Source organism: Rhinatrema bivittatum, chromosome 6 (assembly GCF_901001135.1).
Source record: "Rhinatrema bivittatum chromosome 6, aRhiBiv1.1, whole genome shotgun sequence".
Taxonomy (NCBI): Eukaryota; Metazoa; Chordata; class Amphibia; order Gymnophiona; family Rhinatrematidae; genus Rhinatrema; species Rhinatrema bivittatum.
In genome coordinates, this window is record NC_042620.1 from 198807745 (window position 1) to 198826921 (window position 19177).

At 43.8% G+C, this 19177-nt stretch overlaps 1 protein-coding gene across 1 annotated transcript in view; it reads right to left on the minus strand.

Annotated features, from left to right (window-relative positions):
* The window catches only part of TRPM2 (transient receptor potential cation channel subfamily M member 2), a 319065-nt gene that overhangs the window by 25790 nt on the left and 274098 nt on the right, over nucleotides 1–19177 (minus strand). Inside the window, exon 28 of the mRNA XM_029607926.1 lies at nucleotides 6390–6491. Within this exon, the coding sequence (XP_029463786.1) occupies nucleotides 6390–6491 (102 nt within the window). The remainder of the gene's footprint in view (nucleotides 1–6389; nucleotides 6492–19177) is intronic.

Here is a 19177-nt window from a genome sequence, read left to right on the forward strand (position 1 = left end):
GGACAGAGATCTGGTTGAGGACATCCAGAAGGTGGGAAAGAAAGGAAAGGTGTTGCTTGTTGGAGACTTGAATTTTCCATATATGGATTGGAGTATTTCTCCTGAAGAATCTGCAAGAAGTAGAGAGATTGTGGATGCCCTTCAAGGGGCTTTTCTCAGACAACTGGTGATGGAAACATGAGAGAAGGAGCGATACTAGACCTTGTATTCACATATGGAAACAAAGAAACATAGAAATGATGGCAGAAAAAGACCAAATGGTTCATCCAGTTTGCCCAAACTCATGGCAGAATCTGCTGTGCCGTGTAGGTTATCCCATGCTTATCTTTTTCCCATACCATAAAAGTCAGGGCCCTCGTTACTTGCTGTTTGAATCCAATTTCACATTACCCCCATGCTTATCAGTTTCCCACACGAACCCTCGTTAATTGCTGTTGAATCCAGTTCCCTGTTATGCCTTGCTGTTGAAGCAGAGAGCAATGTTTGAGTTGCATCAAAGTAACAGTCTTATTGGTTAAGGGTAGTAACTGCCGCATCAGCAAATTAACTCTATACTTGTTTCCCCACACTATAAAAGTTGGGGCCATTGGTTGCTGAACAAATCCAATTCCTCTTTTCCCCCTGCCATTGAAGCAGAGAGCGATGATAGAGTTGCTTAAGGGTAATAACCGCCGCACCATCAAGTTATTCCATGCACTCTTTTCTTCATTTCCATCCTTTAGCCTTCAGGAATCCACAGTTATTTATCCCATGCCCTTCTGAATTCTTTCAATGTTTTGGTTTTCACCACCTCCTCTGGAAGGGCATTTCAGGCATCCACTACCCTCTCTGTGAAGAAATATTTTCAGACATTGGGTCTGAGGCATCCTCCTTGGAGTTTCATTTCATGACCCCTAATTCTACTGATTTATTTCAATGGAAAAGTTTTGATGTTTGCATATCATTAAAATCTTTTAGGTATTTGGAAGGTCTGTATCATATCACCCCTGTTCCTCCTCTCTTCCAGGGTATATATATTCATATCCTTCAGTCTCTCCTCAAAGATTTTCTGATATTGACCCCACACTATTTTGGTAGCCCTTCTCTGGATCGCCTCCATCCTGTCTCTATTACTTTTGAGATAAGGGTTCCAGAAATGAACACAATACTCCAGGTGAAGCCTCACCAAGGGCATCACCATCTCCATTTTCTTACTGGTTATTCCTCTCTCTATGCAGCCCAGCATTCACATTGCATCACCATCTTCAGATTGCCAGAAACTATCACCCCAAGATCCCGCTCTTGGTCCGTGCACATCAGCCTTCCCGCCCCACCCCCACCCCATACCGCTCTTTTGAATTACCGCATCCCAGATATATGATTCTGCACTTCTTGGCATTGAATCACAGCTGCCAAATCTTTGACCACTCTTCAAGCCTTTGTAAATCACGCTTCATTCTCTCTATTCCTTCATGCATGTCCTCTCTGTTGCAGATCTAGTTATCATTCACAAATAGACAAACTTTACCTTCTATCTCTTCCTCAGTGTCGCTCACAAAGATATTGAACAGAACTGGTCCCAATACCAATCCCTGTGGCACTCCACTTAACATGGCTTTCTCTTCAGAATAGGCTCCATTTACCATTACACACTGTCTCCTATCAATCAACCAGTTTGTAATCCACTCTACCACCCTGGCTCTCACTCCAAAGTTTCTCATTTTGTTCACAAGCTTCCTATATGGAACGGTATTAAAAGCTTTGCTGAAATCCAAATAGATAACATCGAGTGCTCTTCCTCGAACCAATTCTCTAGCCACCCAATCAAAAAAATCAATCAGATTTGTTTGACAGGACCTTCCTCTGGTGAATCCATGCTGCTTTGGGTCCAGCAACTTACCGGATTGTAGATAGTTCTGTATCCTTTCTTTCAGCAGTGTCTCCATTAATTTTCCCACCACCAAGTGAGGCTAACTGGCCTGCAGTTTCCAGTCCTCCTCTCTGCTCTTCTACAATCTCGTGGCACCACTCCTGTTTCCAGAGATCTATTGAACAGGTCATTTAGCGGACCCACCAGGACATCTCTAAGTTCTCATAGTATCCTGGGATGTACCTCATCCAGCCCCATGGACTTGTCTACATTCAGTTTTCCTAGCTCTTCCCATATATACTCTTCTGTAAAAGGAGTTGTGTCTAACCCATTCCCTTCCACGGTCTTATCAACCACAGGATAGTATCTCTAATGGATGGATAAGTGTTCACCTGAGCACCCGTAATAATCACAGTATGGTTTGATATAATGGCCAGGATACAGAGAAGTCACATAAAGATCAAAGTCTTAGATTTCAAAAATATGGACTTTGGCAAAATGGGGATGCAACTTGAGAAAAGCTAGAAGCCTGGGAGAAGATGGGTGAAGTGGAACAATAGTGGGCCAAATTAAAAGGAATTTGTTGCACTATGAGTGGTTTTAGGGTTGCCAAAGAACAGATTTAGGCTGACAGAAATCTTGCATAAACTTATTTATTAGTGAAAAGAAAACAAACAAAAGCAGCTCTGTTATTCTTTGCAGTTCAATAACACAAATGTAATATCACAGCTTACAGTTCAGCAGTACTCTCTCTAGGTTTCCTTCTCTCCCTTGGGCTCATTAATTATACACCTTTCCCTGTGGCCTCAGCCCAAGACCAGGATTCCCTGCTGTATTAGGTTTAAGGTTGAATGGGACAGTGCTCTGGAGCTGGTCCTTTAAAGTATTCTGTGGTTTTGTCCTGTAAACCCCTTCTCATACTCTCCCCTTAGCTCAAATCTGTCAGATTGAGTGCTTGCCCTTATTAGGGATATATTCATAAGGAAACACACAAGCCTATTTTCCTTCCCCTCCTATGCTGGGGCTGTCTACTCTTCTTGGAGTAATGACACAAGGCAAGTGACACCTTATAGACTAACCAATTTAGTGAGGCATGAGCTTTCAAGGACAGAGTCCACTTCATCAGATACATCAAGTGAAGTACAGAGGAGCGTAAAATATATGGAGATGGTGGTGGGGGGATGGTACAGGAAAAAAGAGAAGATAATGAATAAGTAGGTAGGATGCAGAAACAAGTGATAGTAGCATTATAATCCAGGAGACTGAAAACTGAGCTAAGTGTGAAAAGACAGAATAATCTGAGAACAGGGTCCCGTAATTCAGATGGATGGTCCATTGTCTGGAAGGAACAATGGTGGTACAGTGGCTGCTGGCTCTGTTTTTCCTTCTTAGCAGGAAGTGCAGCATCAAGGGGATGCAGGTGTTTCTGATAGTTCAGGGATGTTATGGCAGGAGGATTGGAGAGGAGACCGAACTGAGGGTTTGCGGAGGTCTCAAGCACATATGGATGATCGGGGGAGCTCTTAGGCATTTCGTCCAGAGTGGATGCAGGATTCACATGCTGGTGGTGGGTGGATTTCTGCACTGGGACAGGGGTCTGGTGATTCTGCGGCTGGGATGGGAGGGGGAATCACTGGTTGTGCGATACAGGGGTCGGGCAAGGTGGTCGCTGGAAAGTACAGGAGATGCTGTGGGTGGTACTGCAAAGGGACTGGGTGTGGCTGCCACTGGAAAAGGGGGTTTATGTGCTGGAGATAATGCTGGTGGTACTTCATCTTCTATGCAAGGAATGTGAGACAATTTGGGTGGTGGTGGAGGTAATCAATAAGCACTCAGCAAAGTGTGTTTTAGTTGCTGATTTGTTGCAGGAGTTTGTCTTGCATTGTATGCAGTTGAATGTAACTGCATGGGAAAGACATGTTCCCAGTTTTGATAATACAATTGCTGATCCTCTTACTTGGTGCAGATGGAACAATTTTCAGAAGCTGGCTCCAGAGGCAGACCAGAGTGGTGTGGAGATGCCCAGTTTCCCATGGAAGTTTGGTGTCCGGGATCATGGAATTTACTGCGAACATCCTTAGTTCCATTGACTTGGTCAGGGCATTATGCGGTGCCAGGAAGGTTGTGCATTTTCTGTTTGCAATGGGTTGGGTTTGGGGTCCAGTTCCTGATATGCTATTGATAAAATACTGCATACTGAGGAAGTCAAAAGATTGTTTTTTTGCTAGGGTGGCAGTGACTAGGCACATTTATGGTGCCTAGTCACCATAAATGTGCAAGTGCATGGTTGGGGTTTTTCCTATGGGTGGCTTTATTATTCACAGATTGTTATTGTGGTGGGCTAGGGAAAGTCAGGCATTGTGTGATGGTCGATTGTCCATTACTCATTAGGTTTTGTTGGCTTTATGGGATGTGGTGCCAGAGATTTGCATCTCTCTTTATGAGACATGTTTATATCATCTTGTTAGCATTTTTGGGGGTCTTTTGGGTGGGGGAATTGGTTGCTAGGGCTTCTGGTGGGGAAGAGAAAATGGGTTTACAATTTCAGCAAGTGTTTCTATGTGAAGACTTGATTACTTTAAGGATTCATAGATCCAAAATGGATCAGCAGGGAAAAGGAGCCACGTTGGTTCTGATGGTGATTATGGATTTATGTACCTGTTCTGTTTTGAATGCATGGAATTATCAGAGAATAAGACCAAAAGGGGTAAGGCATTTTTTTGGTACATGGGGATTTAAAACCATTGACGCAATACCAGTTCAAATGCTGTTGAAGAGAGTGTTAGAGGTGGTGGGTTTTGATGTGGGTTATTACCGGACCCATTCCTCCTGGACTGGCGTTCCCACTTTGGTGGCAGCTTCAGGCCTTTATGATAAAGTTATACAACAGATTGGCAAGAGGAAGTCCGGCATTTTTTAGCTGTATGTTAGGCCTGGGCAGCCAAATTTGTAGAAGCTTTCACTGTATTGTTTGTTTTTTCCTGAGAATCCTGTTCTGGCAATCATAATGTTTGGATTATTGGGCATACTTATGCGGCTTGGACTCATAAATATGTGTGCCGGCACCCCTATGGCTCTCATTTGGGTGCTGGTGCATTGGCTGGGTAGTCAAGGAATGTGCTGGAACCAGTTGATGTGCTTCATTCAAAGTTTAATTAATTCACGAGCTTGGCCGGAGGTATTGCTGATCCATCTTGGTGGAAATGATTTGAGCAAGTGTCTTGTTGTCAGTTCGTGGATGCTGTACGGAAGGACTTTGCCATCATTTTGGGTTGGCTTTCATCAACAATTGTTTGTTGGTCAGATATCATTCCAAGGCCTGTTGTAGTGGACCAAATTTTTGGGGGACATTGTTGGGCTAAGGCAAACCAGCAAATTGGCTAGTAACTGTGTTCACAAAGGGGGAGCCATATCAAACACATGAGGGCATGGGATCTTTGTGGGGGCCTTTATTGTTCAGATGGTGTTCACTTATCTGATGATGAGGCTCAATGTATTTCTTAATACATTTCAGGAGGCCTTGGAGGAGTTATTTTCGGGATCATAGGTCACATTTTTATTGGGGGGGGGGGGGGGATGGGTCACAGGCTAAGCCATTAACTTTCCTGTGTCTGTGGCGAGTTACTCGAGTTTTGTTAATTTACTGGGTTGTACTGCCTAACCAGCTGAGATAATTGGTGGGGTAATGATGGAGGATTGACTGTGATTGAGTGATTAGGTGCAGTCACTTGAGAGGTGGCTCCTTGCTGGGCTGTGGCAGGAGCTGCATATGGAGGCAGCATGGTGCTATCGGCGGCCTGCAGGCTGTAAGGTCTGGGGATGGATGCATCCTGCTGAGGTATGGCGGATGACCACTGGGTCTGTGGGCTTTGTTTTGAGCTCAGGTATTGTGCTGTTATGGTGTTTAATAAAGCTGCGGGCTTTTTTGATTCCAACTAATTTGTCTCTGGCTTATTTGCTTGGATTCTGTAAGGAGGCTGGTGGGAGGAGACCAGGATCCTGGTTGCCCTTGTTATTGTCCAGGAAGAAATGAAAAGTGTTATAGAATACAAGGGTTTAAATAACAGAATGACGCATTCAGTTATAATGCTTTTCATGATTCAGGGATGGAATGAAAATGAAGAAAAATTTTTTAAATTACTAGTAATAACCAACTTCCATGTGCTATTTTTCTGAAAATAAATCATGAGGACATGATTTATTAAGTTTTATTTTAATATGTACAACCTAATTCATGTCTATTAACAAACCAAATGATTTATCAGTACTTGACATAATTATGTAACATCTGCATTTCATGCCATCTTGTTCTATGCTACTGTAATGTTATGTAGCTAATTGTAGAAATGATGAAATTTTTCTCTTTTGATAATAAACTACTGCAAAAGAAATCATAAAGTAAATTGAACAGTGTACCTATAAGATCTATACAGGCAAAGTACTTTATCCTATATTTTACATATGGAATCTGCAAAATGCATGATGCTACAGTACCAATCTGATCATCAACCAGTTTACAGGTGTTTTGTCCCCATCTCACCTCTGTGCCTCGATTCAGAAGGCTTCGAAACTGTGCCCAAAATTCCTGCCTCAGGATTTGTTTCAGCTTACGAGGGAGCATTTCTCCTGGTTCCAGTGAACCCTATAAAAAGATAGCTATGTAATAATTTTCCAGAATTACCTCGTATCCTGAATCAGCTATTTTATTATTTTTATGTTTTTATATTTATGAAAAACATTTTGACTAAACTTTGTAAAAGCGGTATAGAAACACAAGAGATGTGCCGAGGGACCGCATACGTTGCATTCAGTATTCGTATTCATCGGGGGGCAGATATGTTGCATTCGGCAAGGGGGGCCCCCCAATACGTTCATGCGTTCATTCTTATTCGTTTCCCGGCTAAAATGTAATTAACTACAACCCCCACCCTCCTGACCCCCCCCCCCCCCAAGACTTACCAAAACTCACTGGTGGTCCAGCAGGGGGTCCGGGAGCCATCTACTGCACTCATGCCGTCGGCTGCCGGTATTCAAAATGGTGCCGATAGCCTTTGATCTTACTATGTCACAGGGAGTACCGGTGCCATTGGTCGGCCCCTGTCACATGGTAGGAGCAATGGATGGCCGGCACCATCTTGTGCTCCTACCATGTGACAGGGGCTGACCAATGGCACCGGTAGCCCCTGTGACATAGTAAGGGAAAAGGCTATCGGCACCATTTTGATTATTGGCAGCCAACGGCCCAAGTGCAGGAGATCGCTCCCAGACCCCCGCTGGACCACCAAGGACTTTTGGCAAGTCTTGGGGGCCTCTCCTGACCCCCACAAGATGGCACCGGCCATCTTGTGTGGACCCTCCTCACCCCCCTCCATTTTGGGGGACCCTCCTGACCCCCACAAGATGGCACCTGCCGTCCATTGCTCCTACCATGTGACAGGGGCCGACCAATGGCCCCGGTAGCCCCTGTGACATAGTAAGGTCAAAGGCTATGGACGCCATTTTGAATACCAGCAGTCGATGGCGTGAGTGCAGTAGATGGCTCCCGGACCCCCCGCTGGACCACCAGGGAGTTTTGGTAAGTCTTGGGGAGGGTCAGGAGGGTGGGGGGTTTGTTTAATTTCGCTCTTTAGACGGCCGAATAATTCAGTGAAGATTTGTTGTATTTGTGGGGAATCACGATACGTTTCGCTTCCTCACGAATACAACGAATATGGCCCTATATGTTGCGGATTACCAATACGTTGCAAACGAATGCACACCCGTAAGAAACACTTTTAAACAAATAAATAAATAAATAAATAAATAAATATGAAGGAATCCCTAAAATTAATATATTAAAAAACCTACATCCATCTCCCATTTACTCCCTCAAAATTCTGTTCAACTTGTGTTTGGAGATAGTGGAAGATTCCAAAAGGATCATGGATGTAGTCCTGCTACAAGTGTAAACAAGGAGGTAAATAAGATTTTATTCTTCACTTGGTCGAGCTACAGTATGCCAAAGTTGTGTCAGGAAACTACAGATCTATGAGTCTATCTTCAGTAGCAGACAAAGCTATAGAAACACTTATACAGAGAAAGATAGTACAACACCATGAAACAAATAGACTGCAGAATCCTAGACAACATGGTTACACATAGGAAAGGTCTTGTCAGACAAATTTAATTAAACAACAGAACTCAGAGAGTGGTGATCAATGGAGTCCATTCTCATGACAACGGGGTACCACAGAGCTTGTTGCTAAGGCCATTTAGCTTCAGTATGTTCATTAGCAATACTGCAGAGGGAGTAATGGCAAAAATACACTTGTTTGAAGATGATACAAAAATCTGTAACACAGAACTGAAGGGCTTTTTAGATAAGGAGGACATACTGTAGATTAAACTGGAAAGGGAATGGAACATCTGCTTATAATGGTTCAATATATAGATCTCCATGGCAAGCAGAAGAAATGGATAAAAACTTTATAGAGGATATTCCCAAATTTCTAGGAAAGCAGAGATGGATTTGCAAGATGATTCAATATGCATGATAGTAACATAGTAATGATAGCAGAAAAGAACCAAATGGTCCATCCAGTCTGCCCAGCAAGCTTTATATGGTAGTATTTGTCGTATTGTGCAGGTTACCCCCATAGTTATTGGGACATCTTGGCTGTAGTATCATCTAGACGCAGGGAGATGCTGAATTCTCTGCAAGAAGAACTGTTCCATCAACTGATAAATCCAACATGGGAGAGGTCAATACGGGGTCTGATGTTTACCAATGGGGTCAGTGTTTCTAATGCTGCAGTGGTTGTTCAACTGGGATCCAGTGATCACCAGATGCTGTGGTTCAGTATTACAACACAGGTGCCATGGTTCAATCATAGAATCTTGGACTTCAAGAAGACTAACTTTGTCAAAATGGGGGGAGTAACTCAGCAAGTCATTAGCTGGATGTGAAAATCTAGAAGTAGAAGAGCAGTAGGCAAAACTAAAAGGAGATATTGTAAGAACAACTAATCTTTTTGCTAGGAAAGTAAATAAAGGTAAGAGAAAAAAGAGAGCACTATAATTTATGAAAGAAGTAGCTAAAAAATAAGGAAAAAAAGGTTAGCATTCATAAGCCACGAGAGATCATAGAAAGAGGAAGACAGGAAACAATATCTAGGAAATAGGAGAGTGAACATGCAAATGGAACAAAAATAACTAATAATCTAAAACAGGGGAAAAGACTTTTTTTTTATGTTTTAGATATTTTAGTGATAGGAGGAAGCGCAAAAGTGTCTTTGTGAGACTCAGAGGTGAAGCAGTGGAATATTTAGAGGCAGACAAGGAATAAGCAGAATTTCTTAGCAAATATTTCTGTCCAGTGTCCATTGAGAAAAAGCCAGCTTTTTGGAAGATGGGTTAGTGAGGAGCTAGCTAAACTAAAAGTAGATAAAGCGATGGGGCCAGATGGGATACATCCAAAGGTATTTAGGGAACATAGAGAAGTTCTGGAAGGTCTGCTGGCTGATCTTTCTAATGCTTCTTTAGAGCATAGTTCTGGAGGACTGGAGCAGGCAGATCCTCCTCACAAAAGTGAAGAACAAGTTTAGCCATCACCAGAAACCATGTCTTCTTTGTTGCAGGGTCTAGCCTCTGGAACTCCCTATCTGATGCTGTGCAGAATATTTCTGATATTAAAAACTTCAAAAAAGCTTTAAAAAATGACTTTATTTAAAATAGCATTCCAATGATGAGCTTTCTCTCCAGTCTGTAACTACATTTTTTAAAGTTCAGAAGTTCCCTGTTTTGGTATAAGAATTTGCTTTTCCAATGCTAAATTGTTAATTTTTCTCTGTGTTTTGTTTAATATGTTTTAGTATTTTTTTTTAATCATTTTTTTCTTTATTGAGCTTTTCAATTATATACATAAAGAAAAGTAAAGGCAAAACTTGTATTGCGGAATACATATACATATCTGTAGACATCAGGAAAAATAAAACTTTTCTAACCACAAAACAATAGAGATGAGCTTCGTTTTTTTCTACCGGGTCGTTTTCTGAGTCGGACGCTTTGGGGTAAAGTTCGTTTTTCCTTGGTTAGTTTTTTGGAAAAACAAACAAAAAACGAAACGGGGAAAAACTAAACGGGCCCAAAAAACGACGCGGGAAAACGAAACTCAAAAAAACCCACCCAAAGCATTAAAATTTACAATAATGCATTAAATCCACCCCCCCCCCACCCTCCTGACCCCCCCAAGACTTACCAAAACTCCCTGGTGGTCCAGCGGTAGGTCCGGGAGCCATCCCCTGCACTCACACCCTCGGCTGCCGGTTTCAAAATGGCACCAATAGTCTTTGACCTACTATGTCACAGGGGCTACCGGTGCCATTGGTCAGCCCCTGTCACATGGCCATCGGTGCCATCTTGTGCTCCTATCATGTGATAGGAGTTGACCAATGGCACCGGTAGCCCCTGTGACACAGTATGGGCAAAGGCTATCGGCGCCATTTTGATTACTGGCAGCCGAGGGTGAGATCGCTCCCGGACCCCCGCTGGACCACCAGGGACATTTGGCAAGTCTTGTGGGTGACAGGAGGGTCTCCCAAGACTTGCCAAAAGTCCCTGATGGTCTAGTGGAGGCCCGGGAGCGATCTCCTGCACTCGGGCCTCGTCTGCCAGTAATCAAAATGGCGCCGATAGCCTTTGCCCTTTTTTCAATCTGTCAGACTTTGGTCCCGCTACATCGATGACATATTTTTCATTTGGACTGGCACAGAGGTGTCGCTCCTACAATTTCATCAGTGGCTCAACCAAGTTAATCCTAATCTCAAATTCAGTCTCACCTATAATTTAACTCAATTGTCCTTTCTTGACATTCAGATACAGAAAAATCACACAGGTATTCACACGACAATATTCAGAAAAGCGACCGATAGAAACAATTATCTACGGTTCGAAAGTCACCACCCTAGACCCTTTAAGGAAGGACTTCCGGTGGGTCAATTTTTTCGTATCCGAAGAATATGCTCAGATGTGCAGGAATTCCATAATCAAGCAGTTAAATTAAGTGATAGATGTCAAGAGAGAGGTTATCCTACTCGAGTCATTAAAAGAGCATACAAGAGAGCCACCTTTTCGGACAGGGAGCAATTATTACAATACAAACAAAAGAACAAAGTTTCCAATTTAATCTGCGTTCTACCATACACCAATCTCACAACCCACATCAAAACAGCCATTTTAAAAAACTGGATTGTTCTAAGTCCCCATGCCATATTTCAGGATCCCCCCATGTTTGCATACTCTCATGGGACTAATATTAAACAGAGAGTAGTCAGGGTGGTTATGAAAGCATTCTCTCACCCCCAACAGACTGGACAAATTCCATGTGGTAATTGTTCTTTTTGTTCCCAGGCATATGTTGGCACTCATTGGCAAGACCCTCAAACAGGGCTCCAGGTCTTGATCAAACATGAAGTCACTTGTAACACTGAATGTGTTATTTATGCCTTACAATGCCCCTGCAAGAAAATCTGTGTGGGACGTACCAAACTTAAAATTCGTACTCGTCTCACAGAACATCGGAGCAGGATAAATAATAAAGACATAAAAGCACCCATAGTTCAACACTGCATCTCACACACACACACACATGTTCTCAGATTTCAAGTGGGTCATTCTTGAACATATCCCCCCGAACTGGAGGGGGGGAGATCGTTCTACTTTATTGAATTATAAGGAGAATCAATGGATCTTCAAGTTACAGACTGTTGAGCCGCATGGACTGAACGAGAAGGTGGAATGGTTTTCTTTGGTCTAAAACGCTTTTTTTCAACACAGGTTCTCTCCGTTCATTGAGTTTAATTGTTTAATTGTCAAAAATTCCCCAAGATTGCCGCCGCTCTGACGTCATTTTCCTTTTTTGGTGTTTGCCCCTCAAGGGCTTCCCATACCAAGTCAATTTACATTTATGGATATGACCATATTTGTGATCCTGCACGTCATTTCCTGCAAATGAGTTAATCGACGGAATCCCTTTAAAATCGCGTCTTTCTGGCGTGCAAGCCGTCAGTTTCTGAACGATATGCTGGCAGGTGTCATTGTTTTAGTGCACGTAAGTACTGACATTTTTGAATGATATTCCAAAGACTCTAGAGTATTATTAAGTATATTCTTTTAAGAACTTTTCATCCTTTGCAGCGCACAGACATTCGCCGCTTCTATATTAAGAACTGACCAGAAAATGCTAAGTAAGTCTGCACTTCCAAACCGAAGCCACTGTAATTTTTTAGCCGGTTGGCATGTTAAGAACTCTCATATTTTTGTCTCCCACGCAGAAGTATATAGAAGGCTTGTTCTCTCCTGAAGGTCCCTGAAGAAGGAGTAACAGACTCTGTAACACCAAGTTGTCCTTTAGCGCCTGATGGTGCAAAACGAAGTGTTCATGCAACCCATGATTATATCAGCCCAGAATATCATAGGCTTCACCAAATAAGCCACAAATATACTGAGGCTATTTATGAAAGTTGCTATACACATCTTAGCAAGAGTTCCCTCCCAGCTGAATGTTGCTATTGTGATTTGATTCTGTTTTTCAGCTGCATCTAAGGGTTTTCATTTTTTGACTGCATTTCTTGGCATTGAATCCCAGCTTCCAAGTCTTTGGCCACTCTTCAAGCTTTCTTAAATCACTTTTATTCTCTCTACTCCTTCAGCCATGTTCTCTATTGTGGATCTTAGTATCATCTGTAAATAGACAAACTTTTCCTTCTATCCTTACCGCAATGTCATTCACAAAGATATTGTGAAACTCCACAACACAATTCTCTCTTCAGAGTAGGTTCCATTTACCATTACACACTGTCTCTTGTCAGCCAACCAGTTTGCGGTCCTCTCCACCACCTTGGTGATGAGTCCCAAGCTTCACATTTTATTCACAAGCCTCCTATGTGGGATTGTATCAAAAACTTTGCTGAAATACAAGTAAATCACATTGAGTACTCTTCCTTGATCCAAATCTCTAGTTACCCAATCAAAAGGGTCAATTATATTCGTCTGACAGAATTTTCCCTTGTGAAGCCAAGCTATCTTGGGTCCAGCAACCAACCAGTTTGTAGATATTTTACTATCCTTTCTTTCAGCAGGGTCTCCATTAATTTTCCCACCACTGAGTTGAGGCTACTGGCATGTATTTATTATTTATTTGAAAACTTTTATATACTGGTATTAGTATGTGTACATCATACCGGTGCACATTGTAACTAAAGGCAGAAATTACAATCAACAGGGAGGGGAAAACAAGGAGGATTATACATAGAGCAGGGGGCATAGAAATTAAAGCATTAAAACTGTAACGAGCTATTTAGAGGACTATATACAAGTTTAGGCAGGTTATTTACAAGAGTAAAAGCAGGGGGCATAGAGATTAGAGCGTTGAAGCTGTAACGTGCTATTTACAGGAAAGAATACAAATTTAAGCGGGTTACTTACAGGAAAGTATAGGAGAGGGTTCAGGAGGGCAGGGGTTGGTAGGCGAGGGAGAGGAGCAATAAGTTAGGGTCAAGGGGGGGAGGAGGTGAAGGTTAGTCAGGGTAGGCTTGTCGGAAGAGCCATGTTTTAAGTTTTTTTCTGAACTTGGAGTAACATGGCTCCAGCCTGAGTGTGGTGGGGAGGGCATTCCATTGCTTAGGGCCTGCAATGGAAAGGGCGCGATCCCTGGTAGAAGTAAGGTGGGCTTTTTTTAAGGGGGGAATGGAGAGGGTGCCTTTATTGACAGTTTGGGTGGGTCGTTCGGTGCGTATGTGACAAAAGGTTCATCTAGCCAGTTAGAATTGTATGTGTGGATGGATTTGTGAACTATGGTTAAGGTTTTAAAGAGAATTCGGGATGCGATGGGGAGCCAGTGGAGTTCTTTGAGTATAGGAGTGATGTGATCAGCTTTCCGTGAGTTGGTAATGACCCTAGCGATAGCATTTTGGAACATTTGTAAGGGTTTGGTGGTGGAGGAGGGTAGACCAAGGAGGAGGGCGTTACAGTAGTCGAGCTTTGATGAGAGGGTGGCTTGGATGATGGTACGGAAGTCATGATAGTGGAGGAGGGGTCTGAGTTTCTTCAGGATATTGAGCTTGAAGAAACCTTCTTTGAGGATGGTGTTGATCTGTTTTTTTAGATTGAGTTGTTGATCTAGGATTACTCCAAGGTCTCTTACGGTGGTGTGGGGCATTATGGTGTTGAAAGCTGGGTCGTTGGAGATCAGGGGTTTAGGAGGGAGGTGGGGAGAGATGAGGAGCAGCTCCGTTTTAGAGGAGTTTAGTGCAAGGTAGATGTTGGAGAGGAAGTCATTTATGTTAGCAAGACAAGTGTTCCAGAAAGCAAGGGCATCTGAGAGGGAGTTGTGAGTGGGAATGATGATTTGCACATCATCTGCATAGAGGTAGAATTTGAGGCCAAGGTCTGTGAGGAGGTGACATAGAGGAGTGAGATAGATATTGAAAAGGGTAGAGGAGAGAGAGGAGCCTTGGGGGACGCCTTGAGACAAGGGGTAGAGTGTGGAGTTGGCGTTTCCTATCTTGACGGAGAACTTTCTGTTGGATAGGTAGGATTTGAACCATAGCAGGGCTAGGCCGGAGATACCTATTTCGGTTAAGCGGTTGATGAGGTGGTTGTGGTTGATGGTGTCGAAGGCCGCTGAGTTTCCAGCCTCCTCTCTGCTACCATTTTTATGAAACAGGACCACCACTGCTATTCTCCAGTCATGCAGCACCACTCCCATTTCCAAGGATCTATTGAACAAGTCTTAGTAGACCCACCAGCACATCTCTGAGCTCCCTTAATATCCTGGGATGTACTTCATCCGGCCCCATGGTCTTGTCCACTTTTAGTTTTTCTAGCTCTTCCCATACATTCTCTTCTGTAAATGGAGTTTCATCTAAACCATCCCCATCTAGGTCTTCTCAATCAGCAATAGTCCTTCTCCAGGGTCTTCTTTGTGAATACCAAACTGAAGTATTTAATTAATATTTCTGCCATTTCTTTGTCTCTCTCTCCACATATTACTCTTGTCATCTTTCAATTTCACTATACCACTTTGGGTCTTCCTTCTTTCTCCGATATATTTGAAAAATATTTTGTCACTGTAACCCTTTTTCCACACTCGGCATATATCCTAAGGGCCCAAAAAAGAATTTTTTTCCTTGGGCTAGCTCTTCTGTTTTCTCCCCAACTCTTCTTTCTTCTGGGTGGGAGGGTAATTTCTGTGGAGGTGAAGGAAAACCTTTGTGACTCAGGCAGTGGAAACCCTGTGGGTGAGTGTGTTAACCTTGCTCTTCAGGACTGACAGACCAGTTGTGACCACAGGCTGGGTGTTCAAATAATATTTTACTGGGAATTGTAATAATGCAATCAAGATGTATAGAAAAATTAAAGTCCATTTACATCCAGGTTTGGTATACATTTACAGTTCTTCTCCTGTGAAAATATCACTCAGTGTGGGAAATTGAGATATCAGTTTCCTTCATTCGGGAAGAATGAGTATCTCAACATGGCTGGGGTGTCCTAGCTGTGTGTAAGGTCCTGGTGCCCACAGTGCCTGAGGTCCACATCTCATGTCTCGAACTCCAGCATGTCTGTGGTCCTGCATCCTGGGGTGGGGACTCCGATTGAAGGTCTTCAGATGATGTTCGTTTTCCTTCTCTCTAATTCGATTATTGTGGGACCTTTCTGGGGGAAAGGTCTAGGCAAGGAAGGGGGGGGGGGGGAACCACTTCCTTCCCAATAGATGGTGAAAGCTTAATCAAAACAAGACTATTGTGGTGGTCGCTGCAAACCCCTCTTAGGTGGATGAGAAAGGCAGGCAGATTTCCTATTAATCATATAAAAGACAAGATCCAGATCTCACATTATATACCTTAGATTATGAAAATTGTTACCGTAAATGTTTTGGCACTTTCTTAGTAAGAATTTAATCCAATACATATATGCGTGCTGCCCTGTAAACCGTTGTGATGGTGCACTAGTAAACGACGGTATAGAAAAGATTTTAAATAAATAAATAAAATAAATAAATAAAATAAGCTAATAAAGACAAACCCAGTAGATATCAATGTGATTATTAAATTCAATTAAGAAGAGGGCGTTTAATTTCTTCCCTCATGAGAATCTTTTGATATGTCGATGCTTTTATAGTAAAAACAAGCATGAGAATACTTTCAGAAATTGTTGCGAGCATGGAGATGAGGTCACTTGGCCAGAGAGAGATGTGAGCTCTTGGGCCGTGGCACAGCTCAGGGAGGAGCCCCAAGACACACACCATGGGAGGTGAGTTTAAGCACGGGCTGGAGCTGGAACAAGACTGGACCAGGATCAACGTGAGGAACATCAGGAACTGAAAGAAAGCAGGCTCAGCCCTCCATTGGACCTGCACGCACCGGTGAAACCCAGCAACGCAATGCTGGTCTCGAGAATAGCCGTCCGTCCAGTAGCCCTTCTGGACCCGCTGCTTGAGAATGATGAGTGCAGAGGCCAGATGGAGACTGAGGGCAGGAACAAGACAAGACATGGAACTCAGGAACTTGGAAACTCAGACAAGGACTCGTGGAACTTGGAAGACTTGGTCAAGGTTCCAGAATACTTGGAAGACTCAGGCAGAGATTCAGGATACTTGTAAGACTCAGGTGAGGATTCAAGATTCAGGTGCTAGTACTGGGTGAGTACTGCACTGCAGCGCGCCCTACACAGCCGCCCAAGGCTGGTCGCGGACCACGCTGAAAGTGAAGCAGACTCCAGACGAGAAAGTGAAGATGTCGAAGATTCAGGAGAGGCCTGCACTGAGGCGCGCTCTACACAGCCACCCATGGCTGGTAGCGGACCATGTTGAAGCGGAGCAGGTTCTGGCTTGAGTCTTGGGCATGGATGGAAGCAGGCACAAGGTACTCCAAAGACCAGGAACAGGATTCAAGACTCAGAACTCGGATTCAGGAACAGACCCCAGAATTAAACACAAGAAGTCTTCCGTAGACTTGCACTGCAGACATGAAGACAGGCCTTGTGCAACGAAGTGCCTTACACAGCCCCCCATGGGCTAGTCACAGACCATGATGGTGGCATGCCAGGAAAGATGGACAAGCAGGGAACCTAGAAGCAAGATGAAGAGCCAGAGATGAGGATATCAGGACCAGGACTGGAACAAGGAGCATCAGGAACTTAAGGACATGGAACATCGGAACATCTGGACATGGAATGTCAGGACACCAAAGAGACAACGAAGGAGCTCCAACGAGGAACAGGACAAGAACATCAGGACGAGGAGACTAGGAACATCTAGGACATCAAATGAAGAGCCATCTAGACAAGAGAAGACCATGGAGGACCTTGACTGGAAGAAGAGCACAGACAACGGTGAGACCCGGATTCGAAGGCCCCGAAAAGTGAGAACTGAGCCCTTTTATAGGGCTGGATGAAGGAGCAGGCTGATGATGTCATCTTGGGGCCGTGGCTTTTCCTGCTGCTGGCCCTTTAAATATTGAAGTGAGGCGCACACCTAGAGGAGCCCAGGGACAGGAGCAGACAGCGGCGTCCCTGCCGTGAAGGTGAGGCTTTCGGCAGCGGCATCAGGGCTGCGAAGAGGAGCAATGCGGCGGCTTCCCTTGTCTCAAGAAGACCATCCTGGCAGTGGCTCTAGGGCCGCGCATATGAAGGATGGCAGTGGCTCCTGCTGCGAAGGAGCAACAGCAGACCCTCTTGCCGCACACAGCAGCGTTGGACCGCATGGGAGTGGCAGTAGTGGCCTAGGCCGCGTCAACAGGGACTGGTGGCATCGGAATGGTGAAGGAAGGTGAGGGAGGTGCTCGCGGGCCTGTCCTGTGGCAGCAAGTGCAACAGCAATATAACATCCAAGTATAAATTGGGCTGAATGAAAGACTTGGTTAGTATAAACAGACCTCTGTAATAGAGAGGCAGGGTTACCAGCCATCATGCCACAGTGATACCTTTTAACCACGCTCAGGGTACACATAGACTAGGTTACAGTCTGTGACCCATGACCAAAAGCAGTCTGTGTCCATGGCCAAAAGCAGTCACTGCCATTGATGGACTAGATAAGGGAGATTAAAAATAAGGAAAACAACTCAGGGAGTTGCAAATGAAGGATCTGTATACATTATCTTTGTACAAATTGATATCAATCAAGCTGGATACCAAAAGAAGGAGGAAGCTGGCAGGTGAAAAAAATTAAAAAAGCTACCTCAAAGATTCTATGTTAGGAAGGCCAACTGATTTGTTTACCTACTGCTGTACACACTATGGGTCAGATTTTCAAAGGCTACGCACGTAACCCGAGAAAATCTGCCCCTGCACGCACTGAGCCTATTTTGCATAGGCTCGGCAGCGTGCGCAAGCCCCGGGACGCGATTATGTAGATTTTAAGATTTTATTTATTTATTTAAACATTTTTTGAATACCGGCCTTCCTCACTAGATATCAGGTCGGTTAACATTACAATGACTAAAAATCAATAGTTACAATATAACATAATTACAATACAATCATAAAATATTCTAAGAAATTAAAACTAATATAAAATGCAAACTAATATAAAACAATACACTAATAAAAGCATCCTAAAAATTGACCGCTCAATCACATTATTCCTATCTAAAAAATTTCATCCCCTAAATTCAAGTATTCTAGCAGAGATAAATATCTTGTTCCCTAGACTCATAGTTAGTTACTGACTTCCATTGTTTCGTTAAATGCCTGTTCAAATAACCATGTCTTGATACATTTTTTAAACTTCTGAATGCATGGTTCTGATCTAATATCTAACGGCAAAGCGTTCCATATTTTTGGGCCAGCCAGAGAGAGAGTCCTCTCTCTGACTGAACTCAAGTGTACTAATTTCGGGGAAGGGGTCGTAAGTAGTGCTTTCCCGGAAAATCTTAAATTACGTGCTGGAGTGTGTATACATATTGAAGCACTTAACCTGTTGCGATTCCGGTCACTGGGGCAGTGACCGGGCCCTTACCTCCTTCTGAGGCGCCACGATTCGCCGGTCCCCGAGCCTCTCGAGCCACGTGGCAGCGGCTGAAAACCGCCGGTTCCTGGGCCTCCCAAGCCGCATGGCAGTGGCGTCTCCACGAGGGAGACGCCGCCGAAGACTCCGCCCCCTTGGAGTGCCATGCGCGCGCGCGAGGACCGCCGTTTTATTGGTGCAGCCCCGGATGTCAGAGTCCGCCTCCTGATGATGTCAGACGCCAGTAAGGGGGATTTAAACCGAGCCCGGGGATTCTATCTTTGCCTAGCAACGAGGTCACTTTCTGAAGTGCTAGTTGCCTCCTGTCGGTTCCTGATTCCTGGCTG